Here is a 21,772-nt window from a genome sequence, read left to right as displayed (position 1 = left end):
AATCTTTTTTTTTCTAGCTGACTTTGTGAACAAAATTTTTGTGTTTGATATTAGAATTATCATGATATTTTTCTAGCATGTTGGTTTGGATGTGGAGGGTAAAAAGCTGAAGAAAGCTGTTGAGAAGGTTATCAAGAACCAAAAGGTAAATTTTCAACGTTTTCAAGTTGCATTTTCCAACTAGTCTCACATTTTTCAATGTAGCTACTAAAGTACAAATAGCACAAACATGATATTTATTCTTCCAAAAACTAGAGCTGCTTAGCACAGTGGTATTTTTCTACCATTAACATAAGCCGTGCAATTTTTGTTCTAAAAAGAGTGCTTATTTTTGCACACCCTTGATAATTACAACAGGAATATCTAAAAAACAAGAACACTTTTTGCGATAGAAGTGCAGAAACACTTTCTTAGGTAAAACAAGTGTTTAAACTTGTATAAGTTAAGTCCGATGTACCTAACTGTGCATGACTAAACCCGAAGAATCATTTACGCTAACGGTTTACTTTTTTAATAAAACTTTAATTTTTTGTTGTTGTCTAGGTTCGTACCCGTGACCTTGGCGGCTACGCCACTACCAGACAATTTACACAGGCTGTTGTTGAGGCCCTCAGATAAATAGTTACCCGCGTTTACCATTATATTTGTTCTTGTTAATTTTAAATTTCCCTTTCAAAATATATTTTGTTCTTGATATTGATGTTTATTTCTGGAAGTTTAAAATCTTTTAAATGTTTAACATTAAGATGTCTGTCTATCCATTGATATTACATTAAATACCATTGCTTGTATTTACAAACGTGGTTGCTTTCCCTCAAAGTTTCTAGCGAGCAAGGATCTACCTACCCCCTCTGTATTAAAATATATCTAAAAAAAGGGATGGGGGGTAGTTTTCTTCCTATGGTTAAACCCCTGCGGGGGTCCCTTAGCCTGTAAGGCTATCCTGTGCCTGACCTAAATCTTTTTAAAATCCTGGTATTTCCTAAGGTATTCATTAAAGGACAGATTATAAGTGTATGAAATATGAATTTTATTCAACAGTAATATCCCTGCCTAATACTTCACAGGGAGGGAGAGGACAATGGGCTGTTTGTGTTTACTCAACAAATGTTTACAATGACGTTTTCTTATGTGTTGGCTAAATAACTTTGGAACCTTTAATTGAATTTTGATTGGTTTGTTCTTTAAGCTGTGTGTTCACCACAGATTCAACCACTAATTTTAATCTAAAGAAGGAGTAATTTTGTGTATCATCATTGGGGATGTACAATTTATCAAATTATGGGCCATTGTCTTATCCCTTTGGATCTCTGGTGTTTTATAAGAATGTAGGAAGAGCAAAAAATACTTGGCAATACAGTTCTCAATGATATTATGATTTACACCTTTTTAAAACAATTTGCCATAAATAAAAGTTATAGGTGTCCGATTAAACTAACAAGAATTGATGAAAAAAATAGCCCAAAAGAAAATATGAAAGTATGACTTCTCTAATGGATTATAACAGGTTTTAAGCATTATTGTAATTCATGAATCTAGGAACATGAGAAAAAAAAATAGTTATTTCTCGCATCGTATTATTAAACAGCTTTCGCGGATGTAAAATGTACAATTATAAGATTAAAACCATTTTTTTAGCCTTGAGGTGCCGAAATCACGGCCAAAAAAACTGGAATCAATCTGTTAGATACTTCTATGCGATAAATAACTATTAAACCTGAACGTATAAACATACAAATTAAAAATAATAGTTGGATGACAAAATTACAATGTAATATCCTAGTATACTGTGTAATATCTTCAGGGAGGAAGGGGACATTGGCCTGTTAATTACAATAGTCCCCAAAGTTTTCTTTGTCTCATTCGTTGGATTAACAACTTAGGTGATTTTTAATAAATTTTGATTGGTCGGTTCATTAAGTTGAGTGTCCAAACGTTTCAGCCATTAGTAGTAATCATAAGAGGTTGTAATTCAGTGTATCATCATTGGGGGATATACATCAATTTATCAACCATTGACTTATCCCTATAGATCTCTAAATATCTTACACAGACAACAATAATAGCAAAAGGTAAGGGTATAAAATAGCTGATTAAAGATAACAAATAAATCATTCTTTAACAGTAAATTGCGAAATATTCAGCAGTATAAAAACCTACAAGCTTCACTTTGCTACTATTTTGAATTTTAAAAAAAACAAGCTTTTACTTAAAAAAGTACGTTGCATTGGAAATCAAGTCGTTCTATAGAAACATAACATTTGAAAAAATACTCTATTATTCTTATTTTAACGTAGCTTTAAGGGTTTTCACATAAAAGTTTTTTTTCAGTATGACTTCAAAGCCTTTTATTATTCATAGGATTAGAAATGGTTCGCAGCTATACTTAAAAATCATGTATCATACATCATAAATTAAAACCAGGTCTGTTAGCCCGGGACTTTGGCCCCTCGGGGCTAACAAAACTGGTTTTAATTTTATATTATTTATTTTAATATCTGCGGAAAGCTGTCTATAATAAAATACAATAAATAACTATTATAATTTAGGTTTCAATAATAAGAATTAAATAAATCTGTTTGCTGTTTAAGTTATGCTATCACAAACCAACTCCTCGACTCTGCGGTAATTTGTAAAATATTGTTTTACTGTGATTTTGGCAAATATTGTTTGTGAAGCAGTTTTAATACTGAAGTTCCTCTATGATTCTTTTACTAACCTTTGTAATTTTTACATTTAAATTACAGACTTTTCACCCTTTCGTTAGCAATTTAACAACCATTGACTTATCCCTTTAGATCTCTGAATATCTTACACAGACACCAATAATAGCAAAAGGTAAGGGTTTAAAATAGCTGATTAAAGATAGCAAATAAATCATTCTTTAACAGTAAATTGCGATATATTCAGCTTAAGCGAAGCAATAAGGACTTTCCATACAAAAGTATTTTCCAGTATGACATCAAAAACTATTAATATCCATAGGATTAGAACCTTTTCTCAACTATAATGAAAAATCATGTATACAATCGTATTACCGACAATTTTATACAAATACTAAAAATCATTAAATTAAAGCCAGGTCTGTTAGCCAGGGACTTTGGCCCCTCTGCGGAAAGTTGTCTATCCTTATACTAAAGTAACAGGATGTTTGTCTGTTTGTTTGTTTGTGTGTCTGTACCGAAGGATCTTGCTAACCGCTGAACCGATCTGGTTCTTCTTAACAGAGTATATCCTCATAGGTCCCAGGAAGGTTTTTAACTATTAGGTATGGGAGGGTACCACCACCCTCCTAAGAGGAATTTTTTCTACGTTTCTTGATTTTAGACAGAGAGTTCAACGCAACATAAACGTCATACGCAACATAGACATATTTTAAAAATAAAAAAAAATTTCAAGTGCCACTAGAGGCCTCTAGGGGCGTGGCCGCTAGTAATAAGATAAAACAAATACCTAATTTAGGTTTCAATCAACTTATCAGGGTATTATTTATCAACTTTATAGCATTCTTTTTAAGATGTTTGTAAAAATATCTTTTTAACAAAACAAAAAGGAGTCACAAACTTACGCTGTAGATTTCAATGAATATATTTTCTGTTTAAGTTATGCTATCATAAACCAACTCCTCGACTCTGCGGTAGTTTGTGAAATATTGTTTTACTGTGATTTTGGCAAAGATTGTTTTAGAAGCAGTTTTAATACTGAAGTTCCTCTATGATTCTCTTACTATCCTTTGTAAGTTTGCCTTTAAAATACAGAGTTTTCACCCTTTCATTATAGTAAAACACTAAAGGGGAAGGGGTTAAATAACACATGTCCCCTCCCAAGGACTTTGTGCTGACTTTTAATTGGGTCTTTGAAAATCAACGAATAGTGTCGGTAATATTAACACAGCCAGGTTGCTACAAAAGTGCAGAAAGCAATTTTCTAGCAGACGAAATGTGTCCTGAATAGGGGGATCCAGGTAGTTGTCTGGTTATACATCCATACTATTATTTTTATTACCCTTTCTCGCTACTTTGGCCTCCTATATTTTTCGTTAAAGAATTGTACCTGCTACGCTCTTAGGAAATGTGATTTACTCAGCTTCTATTTAACATAGAGTAGTAAAATTATTGTTGAATTTTCCAGTACCAAAAACATCAAGTAAATAATTTACATGGTCCGTTGGTTGCGTGATTTGGAACATAGACGTTCAAGGGGGGGGGAGCAGTAAAGGGGTGATTACCAACCCCCCCCCAAAAAAAAAAAAAAAAAAATTGGATTTTCAATTTTTACCCCCCCCCCCCCAAATAAAAAATGCCTCTACGAAATAAAGATTACCCCCCCCCCCTCCAAATAAAAAAGCTTGGACGTCCCTGATATGGAAAAACCGATTTATTGCATACTCTCTCTTTATTTAAGATAACTGATTAAATGCCCTAAAAGTAATTGTCAGATGGTCTTTCCATAATTTTTTGTTTGCTTCAATTGTTGTCATCCTTGTTTTTTTATCTCTTTAATAACAGTATCCCACCAGGTGATAAAACAGATATGAAAAAAAAACATCTTCATTTAATCTATAAAACACAGATGGCATGATAGATATATTATTACTTGGATGTTGCACCAGATTTTTGGTTTAAATTTAATTGTTTAGAGGTTCGTTTTATGATATCGTTTTCTTATTTGTTGGCTTAACATTTTTGGGGGTCTATTATTAAATTTTCATTGGTTTATTAAGTTCAGTGTCCAAACGTTTCAACAACTATTTTTATACTACAGAAGGGGTAATTTTGTGTATTGTCATTGGGGATCTAGATCAATTTATCGGACATTGTCTTATCCCTCTAGATTCATGGTAACTAACAGTGTTATAAAGAATCGTTGCTATCTATAAATAAATCATATTATTTAAAGTAGTAAGCGTTTTTTGTCTGTCCTGAAGGATCTCGCTAACCGCTGAACCGATATTGTTCTCCTTTACAGTGAAGCTTTTTATAGGTCCTAGGAAGATTGTAAACTATTTTTGGGGAGGGTGTCTTCTTCACCTCCCCCCAACAAATATTTTTCTTACTCTTTTGAAACTCAAATTTAAAATTGGATGAGGTCGACTTTTCTCCCTCCTACCTAAAGTGCCCCTAAAGGCTTCTAGGGGGCGTAGCCGCTAGTACATGTATACTGTACGTTAATCATGCATATCAAAACATTCTAATCAACTTTTAACCAAATTGAATGTTAAAGAAAAAAAAGTCTTTTGGTTTTTATCTAAACTACACTTAACCTGTACTGAAATCTGTTAAAAAATTATGGTTTGAAAAAATGCCGACAGAAATAAAAATAATTCCAAAAAAATCTTCGAAAAGTTAAGGAAAAAATCTATATAACTTTAAATATTATTTTATTTATTTAGATAACATCATTAGATGAGGAAAAGTTACAATCAAACATACCTAAAACAAATAAAATAGATAAATGGATTAAAGGTGCACCTTTTATAACATTGTACCTTGTTGTCCTAGGATTCATTTTAAAAAAAACAGGTTAGTTTGTCCTTAAATGTTTGAAATGAACGCATTGACTTTTACTAACGATTATCTATAATACAAAGTAGAATGATGTCTGTCCGTCCGTCTGTCTGTCTGTCCGTCCCTTAAGATCTCGGTAACCACTGAACCAAACGGATTCTACTCTTTCGGGAATATACCTACTGGTCCTGTGGTGGTTTTAGGCTATTTTCTTAGGGGGTGGGACACCCCAACTACCCAAAAAATGAAAGAAATCCCCCCTCATTTTTTTTTATTTAAAATTTGTGGGGGCATCTCCAGAGGTAATTTGTTTTCTTTAATTATATCTTGGGGCAAAGCCCCTAGAGGCTTTGGGCGAAGCCGCTAGTATGATTTATAGTTCTAACTGTTACAGGAATCATCAGACAAAGTTTGAAATCGACAGAACAATTCTATTATGCCTAAATTAACGATACTAGTTATCCGTTACGTTGCGGACTAACAGATGAACAGAAAAATGTATTTTGAAAGCACAAAATGAATTTTCCAACCGCTGAACCGGTATGGTTCTCCTTTACATAAAGCCTCTCATAGGTCCTGGGAAGGTAATAACTAATGTGGGGAAGGGTTTTTCCACCCCCATCCCATCCCCCTCATTTTTTTACTTTTTCTTTTTGAAACGAAAATAAAACTGGATGGGTCGAAAACCACCAGTTCAAGTGCCCCTGGAGGCCTTTAGGAGGCGCAGCCGCTGGTGATTAAGAATAAAGAAGTACACATATGCCAAAACAAAGAAAGATTTTGATACACTTAGTTAATTTCCATGTACTTGGATTCAGTTATTTCAAATCAATTATTTGTATGCGTAAAGTAATAATTTATCAACTAATTAGCAGCTACGCCCCCTAGAGGACTCTAGGGGCACTTGAGAGAGATGGTTCAATTGACCCTCACACTTTTAAATATTAGTTTTAAAAAGAAAATAAAAAAAATTAAGTGACGATTTGATATACCCTTTCCTAAGATAAACCTTCCCCGGACTTTTATGAAGCTTTACTGTAAAGGAGAACCAGAACGGTCTAGCAAGATTCTTCGGTACAGACATCCTTCTATATAAAGATTTCTTAGTTAACTATAGTTGCAATTACACAGTTCCTCTTTATATGCAAAGATCATTTGTATTATATAAAGCAATTAAGGATGGAAAGAAACATTTGACTTAAAATTATGCTGGTACCCAAATTAATAAAAAACGACTTTTGGAACTTTTATAAAATCTTGATCTTGGGTACTACAAGCCTCCAGTGCCTAAAATTTCCACAAATGAATTAAATCTACAAAAGGGTTTATTTTGTTTATCGTCCATTAACCTTTTTATTTTCTTGTACCATAAGGACAAACCAAAGTACACATTTAATGAAACTTCCATAGGATTTAAAAAAATATATATAAAAAAAAAAACTTTGTAATAAGAATTGTATTTTTTCTTCCAAAATGGATATAAGATTTACGTGGATTTATTGTATTGTCGTCAATTTGTTGGTTCCTAACATGATCCTCATTTATTGGTCAGTTCGTTCATCCAGTATGGTGGAATGGGATGCGGTAAAGGGGGTAGATGGGGGTAGCCAGCTACGAGCATCACTTTATCAGAGTACATGAAAATCTGGTGCAACATCCAAGTAATAATACATCTATTTTTCTACATCAATTTAAATAACCTATTTATTTCTCCCTTTATCTCCATAATATGTCTTAAGAACATCAATAATTATATGTAGAAAATAACGTTGTCTTACAATAAAAACTTTATGAACTGAAAATTTATCTTTATTTATAGATAATAAAATGATTATTGAAATGATATTTGAATTGTAGCTACTATAAAATTTAGTTTGTCCGTCAATCTGTTATTGAAAATTTTAGGCTAATTCAATTTATCATGAACAGTTTTATTCTTGTTAAAAGCAAAGCTTTTTTAAAATTAGCGAAGGCGCGGCCCTCTGGAACTTCATTTTAAATTTATACATGTTAGAACTGTCCTGTCGATTTCAAACTTTGCCTGATGATTTATGTTGCTCGGTAGAAAGCATAGCAAACTCTATACATTCTCAACGCAAATTCAAACATACTGTTTTCTATTTTTAACAACATTTTTTAAAGATATAAATATCCAATAAATTTTACTTTTGGAATGATGATTCTTAAAACAATCAAGTACAATATTTTTCAGCGAGGCATTTCTTTAGTAAAGTTCTTAAAATGTAAGTATGCCCTTAAACAGTATTATGTATTTAATATATTCTGCAACAAATTTGAATACAGTTTTAAGTTTCGACTGTTATTAAGTTCTGATACACTACAAGTGATAATGTTCGTTTGTCCCACCATCTTATTTAGAGCTTCGCTTTTAAGGAAATAGTCTTTTTTGTTAAATAATAAATTGTCTCGTACCATTAGGACTTTATGTAAGAAATATAATTTGTGTTATATATTGCTAAAATCGATATATTTTTACTTGGATGTTGCACTAGATTTTCATGAACTCTGATAAAAAGATGCTCGCATCAAGCTAAAATAACGATAACCCTCCACTCTCTAGTTCATAATCTCCCCTAATTCTAATGGATGAACAAAGTGACCGATAAATGAGGTCCATATTAGCAAGCTAATTTGACGACAATTTTCCCCTGTTAATATATCCACGAATATCTTATATCCATTATTGCTAAGAACAATACATAACAATTATGGGATCTACTGCAATTACGGTAAAATATTGCTGGTAACGCAATTTTCCAAAAATCTATGAATTTTAAAGGCTGCTAGCTGCCAAACGGCTGAACGTACAGATCATGCCCGCACACTGTTTTAAGCGGCATAAGAAGGCCTACAAATAATCTGGAATAGTCATAAATCAATAATGCATAATTATCTCGCAGTGCAGAGAAATGCGCGAAAAAGACCTATTTTACGCGTTTTTTCTTCAGTGAAGCTTTCCCTGTGCATCATTGGATCTTGGCTATTTCAGATTATTTGTAGGCCTTCTTATGCTATTTAAAATGGTGTGCGGGTATGATCTTTACGTTCAGCCGTTTGGCAGCTAGCAGCCTTTAAAATTCATAGATTTTTGGAAAATTGCATTACCAGCAATATTTTACCGTGAACTGCAGTAGATCCCAATTATGTATTTAAAATTGTATTTAATAAGCAATAAAGGGTAAATATTCACATAATTAAATAATAACTAAGACAAATAGTTTATACTTGAGGTGTGCACAGACATTTGGGTTAAAAAAGGGGAAGGAGGAGCTTTATTCTTTAAATCTTTTTATTCATTTATAATCTAGAGATTTCCAGCAGTGTTGCGGAGCCGGAGCCGGAAGCCGTGGAGCCGCCATATTTTGCTGGAGCCGGAACCGTAATGTTCGTTAAAAACGGTTTTGGCTCCGGACTAGATAAAAAAAGAAATTTTTTATAAATTATAATTTGGTAACTCTGTTTTGTCATGTGCAAATGCCAATATTAAGTTTTTAGTATAGTAACAGTAACAGTATAGTAACATCTTATTATATAAAACTACTAGCGGCTTTGCCCCTAGCCTGTAGTGGCTTTGCCCCCAGAAGGTTATTCAAACCAATGTTTTGTATTTTAGATTTTAAAGAAAAATTTTTAAAAAAATTTGGGAAGGCAATTTTATTTGGGGGGGGGGGATTTTTCATTTTTAGGGGGGTTGGGGGTGTCCCGACCCCCAAGAAAATAGCTTAAAACTATCACAGGACCAGTAGGTATAATCCCTGAAAAGTAGTGCCCAATCGGTTCATCGGTTACTGAGATCTTAAGCTTCAGACGGACAGACAGACGGACAGACAGACGGACAGACATACATTGTTCTACTTTGTATTATACTAGCGGCTACGCCCCTAGCCTCTAGGGGCTTTGCCCCAAGAGGTTTGATCAACCTAATTTTTCGTATTTTACATTTAAAAAGAAAAGTAAAAAAATTTTTTTTTGGGGGGGGTATTTTTCATTTTTTGGGGGGGTTGGGGGTGTCCCACCCCCCAAGAAAATAGCTTAAAACCATCACAGGACCAGTAGGTATATTCCCTGAAGAGTAGAGCCCGATCGGTTCAGTGGTTACTGAGATCTTAAGCTTCAGACGGACAGACAGACGGACAGACGGACAGACAGACGGACAGACAGACGGACAGACATCGTTCTACTTTGTATTATAGATAGATAATGATATTCCAATTGTATTGTATAGTTGTCATAAAACTAGACCAAAAACATTTGATACGAGCAGAAAATCTTAGCTTTGAAGTAAATATATTTTATTTTATTTTATTCTTTTCATTTGTGTCTTCACTTTAAAAGAAAATATACATACACGCTCAAACACATATTAGTTAACTACTTTGGTGCTTTCCTTAAAGTTACCTATCGAGCACACTATCCCCCCCCCCCTAGTTTTGAATGCTGAAATTAAGAAAGAGAAAGGGGGGGGGCGGGTGTAGTAACCTCTACTAGGTGCCTAAACCTTGTGGGGCTACCAAGTACCAAAGATAACCTAACCTAATCTAATGGTAAAAACCAACAAACTGAAAACTAAAAGTTATGTTTCTGTGCCCTAATAAGAAAATTGATCAACAAAAAGATACAAACACACAAGCAAATAACTACCACATACTAATTATATTGTAGCTTCGCTACTAATGACATAAAATTATTATATAACAAGGCATAATCTAATTTAATCAGCCATCTGCCTTTCTTTAATATACGGTCAAGAACCTTTATAACAATAACTTTATCAAGCTCAGTGACAATTATGATTCTTAAAGTAATAGGATGTTTGTCTGTCTATGTTTGTGTGTCGGTATATCTGTACCGAAGGATCTTGCTGAACCGATATGGTTCTCCTTTATAAGCAAGCTCATCTTCTCGGTGGTCCAAGAAAGGTTTCTAACTTTGGGGGAGAGTACATCCATATTCTTAAGATAAATCGTTCCTTGAAAAAAATGCCCCCCTATCCTCCAATTCTTTTTAATGTAATTGGAAGTATGTTTGTTTATTAAGATCTCGTAATCTATAGAGGGGAGGGGGTTACACCGATCTTCCTTATTAGCTGTTGTAGTTTTAACACGCGGATATATATATACCCTAAAAACTCTATTTGTTAGTTTAAAAATCATACAAAGATTTTATTTACCTAAAATTCCTTTTAAAATCTATAAAAATTATATTGCTAGCTGAATCTCTGAAAGCCCCCTATTATTATAGTTGCCCTATAATTTTGTGGTCAAGAGTGACATATGGACATATGTGGTCCTGTTATCTTATTCAATAGAAGGTTCTAGGAATATTTACTGCTTTAATATAACAATAAACTCTGTCGTCTGAAGCCTGATAGAGTTCTATAATTTTTATATTTTACCGGATTTTTTTTTAAATTTTGACAATCGATGACAACTTCCTTATTACATATTAGGTAATAATTGGGTTATTACATGGGACTAGAGGCGTGCATAAGGGGGGTGTATCCAGCCCCTTGGCAATATTATGTAGGGTGGATACACCCCCCTTGGCAGGGATCTACACCTTAAGTTTTTTTCAAATGGTGATTCCTAGTATAATAAAGCATATTGAAAGTAGCTTAACAATTCTGTAAATACTAAATACGTCTAACATTTTTTATTTAGAATACTAAAATAGTTACTTATCGCATCTACCAGCTCTCTTAGTCCCGAGGGGCCAAAGCCCCGGACTAACAAAACTAGTATTAATTTTATGATTTATATTTCAATATTCTGTAATTTGATACTATACATGATTTTTCAGATTGAATGAGAAACGGTTGTAATCCAGATGATATAAATCTGTTTAGAAGCCATACTGAAAACAAGGATGACAACATCCATAAAAGCGAAGCACTGAAACAGTATGACAAACGGACATTAACATTTGTATAGTATCAGAACTCAATAATCAGAATATAAATGTATAAGAGTCGAACCAAAATTGTAAGTAAATGTTATGAAAAACTGCTGGATACAGGATAATGTTTATGGACATACTTACAGTTTTAGGACTTGATTATAGAGTTGCTTCGCTTATAACATTACACTTTGTTGTCACAGGAATTAATATACCAAAAATCAAACCAATTGAATGATTAGATCACATGAAAATTTGTTGTCAAAAAAGTAAAAAATCAACATGTTTAAAATGGACGTACGGACATTCTGGTAATGATTATAGAGTTGCTACGCTTTCTAAATCGTACCTTACTACTAAAGGAATCACCATGCAAAGTTTGAAATCGTTAGGACAATTCTAACATGCCTAAATTAACGAATAAAAGCTATGTATCTCGGACGGACCTACCCTATTTATAGAAAAGCTTCACTTTTAAAAATTACAATTTTTTTGGTCAATATCTTAGAGGAAACAATGAAAATTATAAGATGATTGTTTAATATCCAAATAGATATTTCCTGTATATTATTATAGTTGGTTATAATATAAATAATGTGTCATATTAATTACATCCTATAACACAATCTTATTAAATACAGGGTGGGATAACAAAAGTGTTCCCTACTTCAAATTTTAAATAGTGCATTTATAGAGTATTTTCCCATCATATTATAAAAAGTGGCAAGGTTTTATATGTCTGTAGCTTAAGATTAATACTGAAATGGTAGATTCCTTCATTTTAGGGAATCTTTAAATAGGCCCTTAGATGTTTTAAGCTATTTTATTTTTTGATCTAAGTCTTAGGTTGGTTTCAGGCTATTTTTCCTTAACTGTCCCTTCATATAGAATACTAGTAGCGCAGCCTCTAGTATAAATAAATGTACAATACTAGAGGGGTAAACAAGAGTATATAAATCTTTTACTTTTATGATCTGACAAAAAAGATACCTCGCTAATAATATTGTACCTTGTTGTACAAGGAGTCATTATTCCAAAATTCGGATGAAAAGGATAATTATATCATTTTTTGTCAAAAAAGTTAATTCAGCAAATTTTGAATTGTTAGTACGGATTTCCTGGTTACGATAATAGAGTTTCTACGCTTCCTAAATTGAAAAAAATAGTTACACAAATAATAATACAAAGTTTGAAATCGATAGGACCATGTTTTAACATATTAATGATTTTGAAAATATGCCAATTTCAATACAGCACCCTGTGAAGCATATAATAATATATATTGTCTATAACTGTCTTTTGGTCAAAAAGCATTAAATCATTGTCTTAAGATTTCTGCTTTAATCCTAATACTAAAGTAACAGGATGTCTGTGTGTTTGAGTGTTTGTTTGTGTGTTTGTACCGAAGGATCTCGCTAACCGCTGAACCAATCGGGTTCTCCTTAACAGGGTAGCTTCTCATAAGTCCCGGGAAGGTTTATAACTATTTTGGGGGAGGGTACCACCACCCTCCCAAGAGAAATGACAAAAAAAATTTAGGGAAGACTTCAACGTCAAATAAGAAGGTATCGTACATAAAAAATTAACTTTAACAAACAAAAACATTTAAAGTGCCACTAGAGGACTCTAGAAGCTTCTCTGCTAGTACATGATACTGCATTTCTAGCAGAGCAGCTACTCTACAACTCATAATTTGAATCAAGTGCAGTTGTTGGTAAAATGTTCCTGGTAACGATTATCTCTAAAAAAAATGTAGAACTTTAAAAGCTGCAAACAGCGAAACGATGGAACGCATAGATTATGCTCGCACACAATTTTAGTCGACAAGGGAAAGCCTACAAATTATCTGAGGTGGATTCTTTAAAAAAATTTCCTCCACTAATCGCTTAGTGGGGCAAAATTGTTTTGCGTGAAAAATCCACCAAAATCACATTAAAAATCTACAAAAATTAAACAAAATCATAGAAGGGTTATTAACATAAGATTTTATTAAATTTGTGTAGATTTTTTTATGTGATTTTGGAAGATTTTTCAATAAGCGATTAGTGGGGCAATTTTTTAAAAAGAATCAACCTCTGGAATAGTAATTACTCAATAATGCACAGTTAAATGAATAAAAATGACTTATTTCATGCATTTTTTCCCTTTCGTAAAGCTTTCCCTGTGTACTCTTGCATCTTGATTATTTATAGGCTTTCTTATGCTTCAATATACGGTGTCATTTGGTAGCTAACGGCATTGAAATTTCATAGATTTTTCGAGATAATCGTTACCATTTTACATTTTACATTTTACTATAAATTGCACTAGATCTGATAATTCTTTCTTAATTTAATGTCTAATGGCAGATTTTCAAAAGATAGTGAACATGAATTATTAAGTTACAACTAGTAAAAATTGACTTCATTTTACTTTTTTATCAAAATGTCTTTTTATAATAACTTTTCTTATCCTATTCTATAAAGTATTCTGTAGTAAGCCTTTTTGGTCTGTAGTTAAAGATCTCGCTAACCGCTAACCGATATGGTCCTCCTTTATTTCAATCTTCTTATAGGTTCCAGGGGATGGTTTTAGGTTATATTGTGCCCTTACATATACCTTTGAATATAGACTTCTACATATTACCATAAAAACTTAGCTTTTTTTCGACCTGAAAATGTTTTAAAATGATATACAACAAATAATAACCCTTATGTCATAAATCATTATTTAACCCGTTAGCCATAATAAACACACATAATAGTGCTGGCTATTTCCGTATAGCCTATTTTATAAATTGGGCTTATAATTGACAGGGGCCGATAATTAGATTCCCGTTTCAGAGTTTTTATGCAACAGTCGGATATAATTAAAGCTGATCTCTAACTTGCAGCATAACTAAATAAGTTTATATGGTTCCCACTACTATTATGTTTGGTTCGAGACGTTTAATCAGAGAGATAGAGAGGGGACAATTGGCTGTTTATTACAGTAGTCCCCAAAGTTTTATAATAACGTTTTCTTATTCATTGACTTAACATCTTTGGGTGAATTTTGATTATTTTTTTATGTAGTTGAGAGTTCAAACGTTTCAACTACTAATTTCAATGTACAGAAGGGGCAATTTTGTGTGTTATCATTGGGGATTATATAAATTTATCGGCCATTGTCATATCCCTTTAGATCCCTGCGTTTAATAGTTTGAAACCAGTTTTGTACGCCCTGAGTGGTCGAAGGTCCAGGCTAACAAAATTGGTACTAATTTTGTGTGTTTTTTTTATATTAAAACAAGGATGACAACATCCATAAAAGCGAAGCTCTAAAATGGAAGGACAAACGAACATTACCAATTGTAGATTGTCAAAACTTTATTAGCAGAATATTAATGCATCAGTACAAACAGTATTGTAAGTAAATTTGTTGTAAAACTGCATAAATAGATGATACTGTTTAAGGACTTACTAACATTTTTGGGACTTGTTTATAGAGATGCTTTACTTATAACATTTTACCTTGTTGCACAAGAAATCAGTTTATAAAAAATCAGAAGAATCGGATAATTTTAATATACAAAAATTTGTTGTCAAAAAAGTTAAAAATCGACATGTTTCAAATGGACGTATGGACATTCTGGTATTGATTATAGAGTTGCTACGTATTCTAAATTGTACCTAACTGCTACAGGAATCATCATGCAAAGTTTGAAATCGATAGGACAATTCTAACCAGTTTAAATTAACCAAAAGAGCTAACTCTCTGTGACGGACGTACGGACGGACCGAACCTAATTATAGAAAAGCTTCGCTTTTAAAAATATTTAAACAAGAAACGTTCATCTATCCTTGATAGCAGCTGAGGAAAGCAACAGGAAATCATATTTCCTGCTAAGTATCTTCGCTACAAAAAAAGGATTATCAAATAAGAAAAAAATAATGAGAAATGATTATATAATTACATATCATGAAAAGCCGCAACTGAGTGTTAAACAATTATTAGATAATCAAAAATTATCCGAAGATAATAATTTTAGATAATAGATATAGGATAGATGATATCCTGGTAAAAACATTTAGGACCCCCATAACCAACCAATTCACAGTCCAATATCTAACATCCAATCCATTGTCCCCTCCCTCTAGGGAACTGAGGGATATTGTAATGAATGTAGCCTAAAACCACCTCTATAATAAAGGTACCTTAGAAATCACAACCCATTCTGACAAGCAATTTCCGAGATCTTTAGCTATATAGACAACAATCTTTATCACTATATAATGCTAGTAGCTTTGCTCCAAGAGGTTTAATCAAGAGGTGTTATTTAGATTTAAAAAGAAAACGTAAACAAAATTTTTTGGGAGGGGTATTGTTATTTTTTTTTTGGGGGGGGGGGATAGTCGAACTCTTCTTTGTTATTTTAGTTTTAAAAAGAAATTTTTTGGGGGGGTTGAAGGTGTCCCACATCCCAAAAAATAGCGTATAACCATCCTAGCAACAGTAGGTATATTCCCTGAAGAGTAGAGCCCAATTGTGGTTCAGTGGTTACTGAGATCTTAAGCTTCAGATAGACAGACATCGTACTACTTTGTATTATAGAAGACATCATTTAATTTTTATGAAAAGTTAATAGGGGTTTAAATTAAATTTGATGGATATTATGTAAGTCTAGCTTACTCCATATAACTACCATATGGTATTTTTATCCTTATCTAACCACACTACAGTACATCTTTAGGCAACAGTCGAGTCCCAGAGAGGGATATCTTCTCTGAAAATTTATAGGATGTCTGTCTATAGCAAAGGATCTCGCAAATCGATAGTTATACTTTACAGTGAAGCCTTTTATAGGTCATGGTATAGTTCATAACTATTTTAGGGAAGGGTAGCTACATCCTCCCAAGAGAAATAGACCCTAGAAAAAAATGACACTAGCCATTTCTTTTATTTTTAAAAACTAAAATTAAAAGTGGAGTGTCGAAATTCGTGTGTGGAAATGTGGACAATGTAGGAACGATAAACTAAGGAATGACAAAACCCTTCGGTAGAGACAGACAGACCTCCACACAGATAGACATCTTGTTACTTTTATATGAGGATAAGAAAGCAAGTGGAATTAGCTTGTGGATGCTTTATAAATCTTATCTAGAAGCACAACAAAAGGATCTTAAGGGATAAGACGATACATTGGTATTGGATGGACGATAAATTGATATACATAAATATGCAACATTTTTAAACAAGTTTACCTCTTCCGCAGACTAAAACTATTGGCTGTTCTGACTAAGTTACAAACCTAACAAATTCAATAAAAGTACCAAAAGTATTTGACCCAACGGATATGATAATGTGGTTAAAAAAATTTGGGTACCAGTGTAATATAGAGTCCAATGTCTCCTCCCACCCAGTCTAGAATGACAAACCTTATAGCACAAAGTATGATATAAAGATTAAGTTGTCAAGTTGTCAGAATATAAATCAAAACAAATACTTCCGACACTGGGTTTGGGCAAAACAGAAAAATAAACAATCTAGCCATCTTTTTTTCCGCAAAAAAACAGCAAAATTTCAAATTTTGCTTTACCTCACCTGATTTTGAAAAACCCAATACAAAATCGGTACAGGGTCTTTGCCTTAAAAGGGAAAGATACATATAGCTCTTGACCCCTCTATTCTTTTACTTACATATATAATAATTGTAAAAGTATAGATGTATATTCCAGTAATCTACCTGCCCCAAGTGGCGGATACCCATTTCTTGTACTATCTACTATTTAATTGCTGTTTTGTAGGGACTCGGCCGTGTCTATTTCCGACGCTATTATCTGATTTCAAAGACCCAATACAAAATCGAGACTGGGTCCCCGCCAAGAGGACAGAGTTACATTAATACATATGCTCTTTTACTTTAATAAAAAAACTGTTGTTAATTTTGCTATTTATAAATATCCACTGTTTTAAAGAAATACCCACCATTACTAAACTAGATTTTTGTCGTGCACTTGTATAATTATATTGGCCCATTGAGTGCCCAGGGGTTTTTAACAGGAGAAAAAATCTTTATAATGTACAATTAGCATATTCATAGTATATAAGATTATAGTGCATTTTTAAGGGAAACAAGGATAGGGCAATAATTCATTGTTTAAGTTACAAAAGTGTTTTAATACTCTGCAAATGGAGATACTTTAGAGACATAATATCTTAATCAGCCAGTTGGAGAATACTAAAGGTACATTGAAGACATCTCATTGGTTGAAATATTTTACAGATCTTGGTACGTAAAGGCAAAATGCTTGTTTAAGTTGACTTTAAAAATGGGGTCAAATGGATCATATAGATATATTATGACTATAATTCTGCAAGTGTAGTAACCAGGACTCGACAGCCGCGTGGTAGCCGCGACAGCGCCTCAAATTAAAACCCGTTTGATGCTTTGATTTTTTTCCCGTTGATTTCTCTGAGGCTTACAGATGGTTGACGCGTGGCTGCCGAGCCCTGCAAATAACACCCAAGAAATAAGCCAAGCTTTATTACTGCTAATGGCTAACTCTAACTAATGGTGGGACACCCCCAACCCCAAACCCCTAAAAAATGAAAAATACCCTCCCCAAAAAAAAATTCTGTTTAAAACTAAATTTAAAATAGTGGGTTCGACTACCCCCCTCAAAAAAAAAAAAAAAAAAAAAAATTTAACCCCCCCAATTTTTTTTAAAAATTTTTCTTTTAAATCTTAAATCAGAAAAATTGGTTTGATTAACGCTAGTATGCTTAATAAAAGAACAATTTAATATTGATTATAATTTGAAAATTATTCGATTATAACTTAAACTAAATGAACAAAGCACTAAGACAAAACAAAAATTAAAGAGAAGTTTTGTTGCTAAGAAAAATAGCATAATTCTGCAATTAAAGTATTTTTACAGCAATATTGGTATCTTAATTGATAGATTTTTCAATAAAAAAAAATCCAGTTATTCTTTATGTATATACTAGCGGCTTCGCCCCTAGCCTCTAGGGGCTTTGTCCCAAGATTTAATTTAAAAAAATTAAGTATTTCTGGTGCTGCCATTTATTTTGAAGTAACTGCCTAAAAACTATTTTTTTTTTTTTGGGGGGGGGGGGGCAGAAATTTTCATTTTTCAGGAGGTTCGGGGTGTCACCCCCCCACCCCAATAATATAGCTTAAAACCACCGCAGGACCAATAGGTATATACCCTGAAGAGTAGTATCCGATCGGACGAAGCCAAATCTGTCCCACTTTTGAGCAAGACGATTCCTATATGACGTCATATAAAGGGAAAAGAAAAAGGGAAGGGGGGGGGGAAGAAAATATCTTCAAAAGAGATGGGAGAAAAGGGAATCGTCTTGCTCAAAAGTGGGACAGATTGGGCTTCGTCTCCGATCGGTTCAATGGTTACCGAGATCTTATGGGACAGACAGACGGACGGACGAACAGACATCATTCTACTTTGTAATATAGATGAACAACATCATAAACAAGGAAGAGATCATCTATAAACGCGAATCAGACAGCAGGACAAACGAACATTAACACTTGTATCAGAACTTAAAAAGCAGAACATAAATTTAAATAATTTCAAACAAAATTTCAAATATCACATGGAAAATTGTTGTAAAAAAAAAATAAAAAACAACATGTTTTAAACGGACGACTTTCTGGTAACGATTATAGAGTTACTACACTGTTATACCTGTCATCATGCAAATATAACTTGTCTAAATAAACAAACAGAGCTAACCGTTACGGACGGACGGACCTACCCTAATTACAGAAAAGTTTCGCTTTTAAAAAGATACATTATGTAATCTATACTGTAAATTAACATCTTTACGTCTCTTACAATTTTATCTTTTACCACATATAAAAAACAAATAATGCAATTTATGAGTTTAATTAGTGGTTTACATTATCTATATAATTTTACTGTTAGATAAAAATTCTTCAAATAAGATTAATGAGTTTAAAAGTGAAGCTTCTAGAAAAATAAGGTCGCAGCCAAGCCATCCGATTTAAACAATCCAAAAGCAAGGTTCTGAAGCGACAAATTATACCATCAGTAGGATACAACGTGGTTAAAACGTTTGGACACTCAACTTAAAGAACCAACCAATAAATAAGTCCCTAAATTGTGGAGCCAGCAAATAAGAACACGGTATTATAAACCTTTGGGTACTAGTGTAGTAAACAGCCCAATGTCAAGTCCCCCCTTTTATATCATCAATTCGTATCCACAGCAAAACGTCTTTTATCCATAAATCCGAAGGTGTTTTATTATTTTTTCGTTTTTACATTTGTTGTCATCCTTGTCTGGTTACAATGATTCCATAAGATTGATATTGATGATTTTATTTTCAATTGTGTGGACAGATATTGTTGATTTTGTCAGGGAGGGAGAGGACAATTGCCTGTTTATTACACTAGCCCTCAAGTTTTATAGAAACGTTTCTTATTCTTTGGATTATCAATTTTGGGGACTTTTATTGAATGTTGATGGGACGGTTTATTAAGTTGAGTGTCCAAACGTTTGAACCTCTACTTGTAATCTACAGAAGGGGTAGTTTTGTTTAACATAGTTGGGGGTGTTCTTCAATTTATTGGCTATTGTCATATCCCTTTAGATCCCCGTGATTGAGTCATTTATCTAAATTATTTTAAATCAAAGATTTCCGCAATGTAATCGATATATTATTACTTGGATAATGCACCAGATTTTAATGTACTCTAATAAAGTAATATTTAGAGCTGGCTAAAATAGCGATTCCTCCCACCATCCACCCCCTAAAGACCCAATTGAAAGTCGGCTTAGGGTCCAGTGTGCCGATGGGAACAAACAGTTATTCAACCCTCAATTGTTTTTCTCAAAGAAGGTGTATCAACTTTTTTTTTATAGCTAGCCGGTTCTTTTAGTAAGTAGTAGATGTAAAATTTTTCATAGAATTCAGATATGCAATCGTTTTTTTGTAGACCTCTTATTTTTTAAGTAATTTAAGTTTTTAAAAAAAAGATTAAGTCGATTTTAAGGTACTAAAACGCAACAAAAAAAAGGAAGAAAATGTCCATTATGTACAAAAATAGTAAGATCTTTAATTTGACACCTTACTTTTTGAATTTTATCAGGTAATTATTGAAAAAAATGATTTTTTTAAACCCATGAGAATAAAAACATTGAACTTAATTTTATCATTTCACAGGTAAAAAAATATGGGTTCATATATACCTTTAGAATCAGAAAAATATTATGAATCCATTGTAAGCAAAATTGAAAAAAAGTAAAAAAATAAAAAATAAACAAATGGCCAATTATATTTTTTGTTCAGGCAACACTTTCGTCTTCCCTTTTTTACCCCCTCTTTACCCCCTTCCCATTTTTATACTCAATTCAAAAATTAAGACGTTGCCTGTATAATATAATATGATATATTCATATAATTCCTTTTATTGTAGTTTATATACTATATTGTAAACTTTTTTTCAACTTTGCTTACAATGGATTCGTAATATTTTTCTGATTCTAAAGGTATATATGAACCCATATTTTTTTTACCTGTGAAATGATTTTTTCAATAATTACCTGACAGAATTGAAAAAGTAAGGTGTCAAATTAAAGATCTTACTATTTTTGTTTATAATGGCCATTTTCTTTCTTTTTTTTGTTGCATTTTAGTACCTTAAAATCGACTTAATTGTTTTTTTAAAAACTTAAATTACTTAAAAAATAAGAGGTCTACAAAAAAAAAAGATTGCATATCTGAATTCTATGAAAAATTTTACATCTACTACTTACTAAAAGAACCGGCTAGCTCTAAAAAAAAAAGTTGATACACCTTCTTTTAGGCAAATATTCACATTTAAAAAGAAAATAGTAGGGGGAAAAAGTGTCTCCAAAAATTAGCCATGTGACGTCATAAAAACGAGGGATTATCCATCTATTTTTAGGGGTTTTCTTTCCTACTTCTCCTCTCATCTCCCTCATTTTTATGACGTCACATGGGTAATTTTTGATACACTTTGTCCCCCTACTAATTTTTATACTATATGAAAGCTGTTATTTGGCATTTTCTTATCTGATTTGACATTACTAAAGAAACACAATTTTATTGTTGAAATCTTAAATGATAACTTTGTAATTAGATAACATATTATCTCTAAAGAATAGTTCAAATTTTAACCAATAACCAATTTACAATTTCAAGAGAGTAATTAAGAAGAACATAAATTCTTGAATGCAATCATTTTAACAAGAATTAGTTAGTCAACTACTAACATAGCTTATGAAACAAATTATTGAAAAGTATACTTATGGACTAAATTAAAAAATAGTGAAGCTTAAAAATGTCAAAGTAAGTAATTT

At 32.6% G+C, this 21,772-nt stretch overlaps 2 protein-coding genes across 2 annotated transcripts in view; both read left to right on the top strand.

Moving 5' to 3' along the window:
* Positions 1-694, top strand: part of LOC145334353 (putative isocitrate dehydrogenase [NAD] subunit beta, mitochondrial) — a 60,690-nt gene extending 59,996 nt beyond the window's left edge. The window contains exons 13-14 of the mRNA XM_080179781.1: positions 77-145; positions 544-694. Of these exons, the coding sequence (XP_080035907.1) occupies positions 77-145; positions 544-618 (144 nt within the window). The 3' untranslated portion in view covers positions 619-694. The remainder of the gene's footprint in view (positions 1-76; positions 146-543) is intronic.
* The window catches only part of LOC145334352 (chloride intracellular channel Clic-like), a 426,064-nt gene that overhangs the window by 59,995 nt on the left and 344,297 nt on the right, over positions 1-21,772 (top strand). The window lies entirely within an intron of this gene.

The sequence above is a fragment of the Acartia tonsa genome, chromosome 12 (genome assembly GCF_053477335.1).
Source record: "Acartia tonsa isolate MP-2025a chromosome 12, ASM5347733v1, whole genome shotgun sequence".
NCBI classification, from domain to species: domain Eukaryota; kingdom Metazoa; phylum Arthropoda; class Copepoda; order Calanoida; family Acartiidae; genus Acartia; species Acartia tonsa.
Note: the sequence above shows the minus strand (reverse complement) of the source record. Positions and strands in the feature narration are given on the sequence as shown.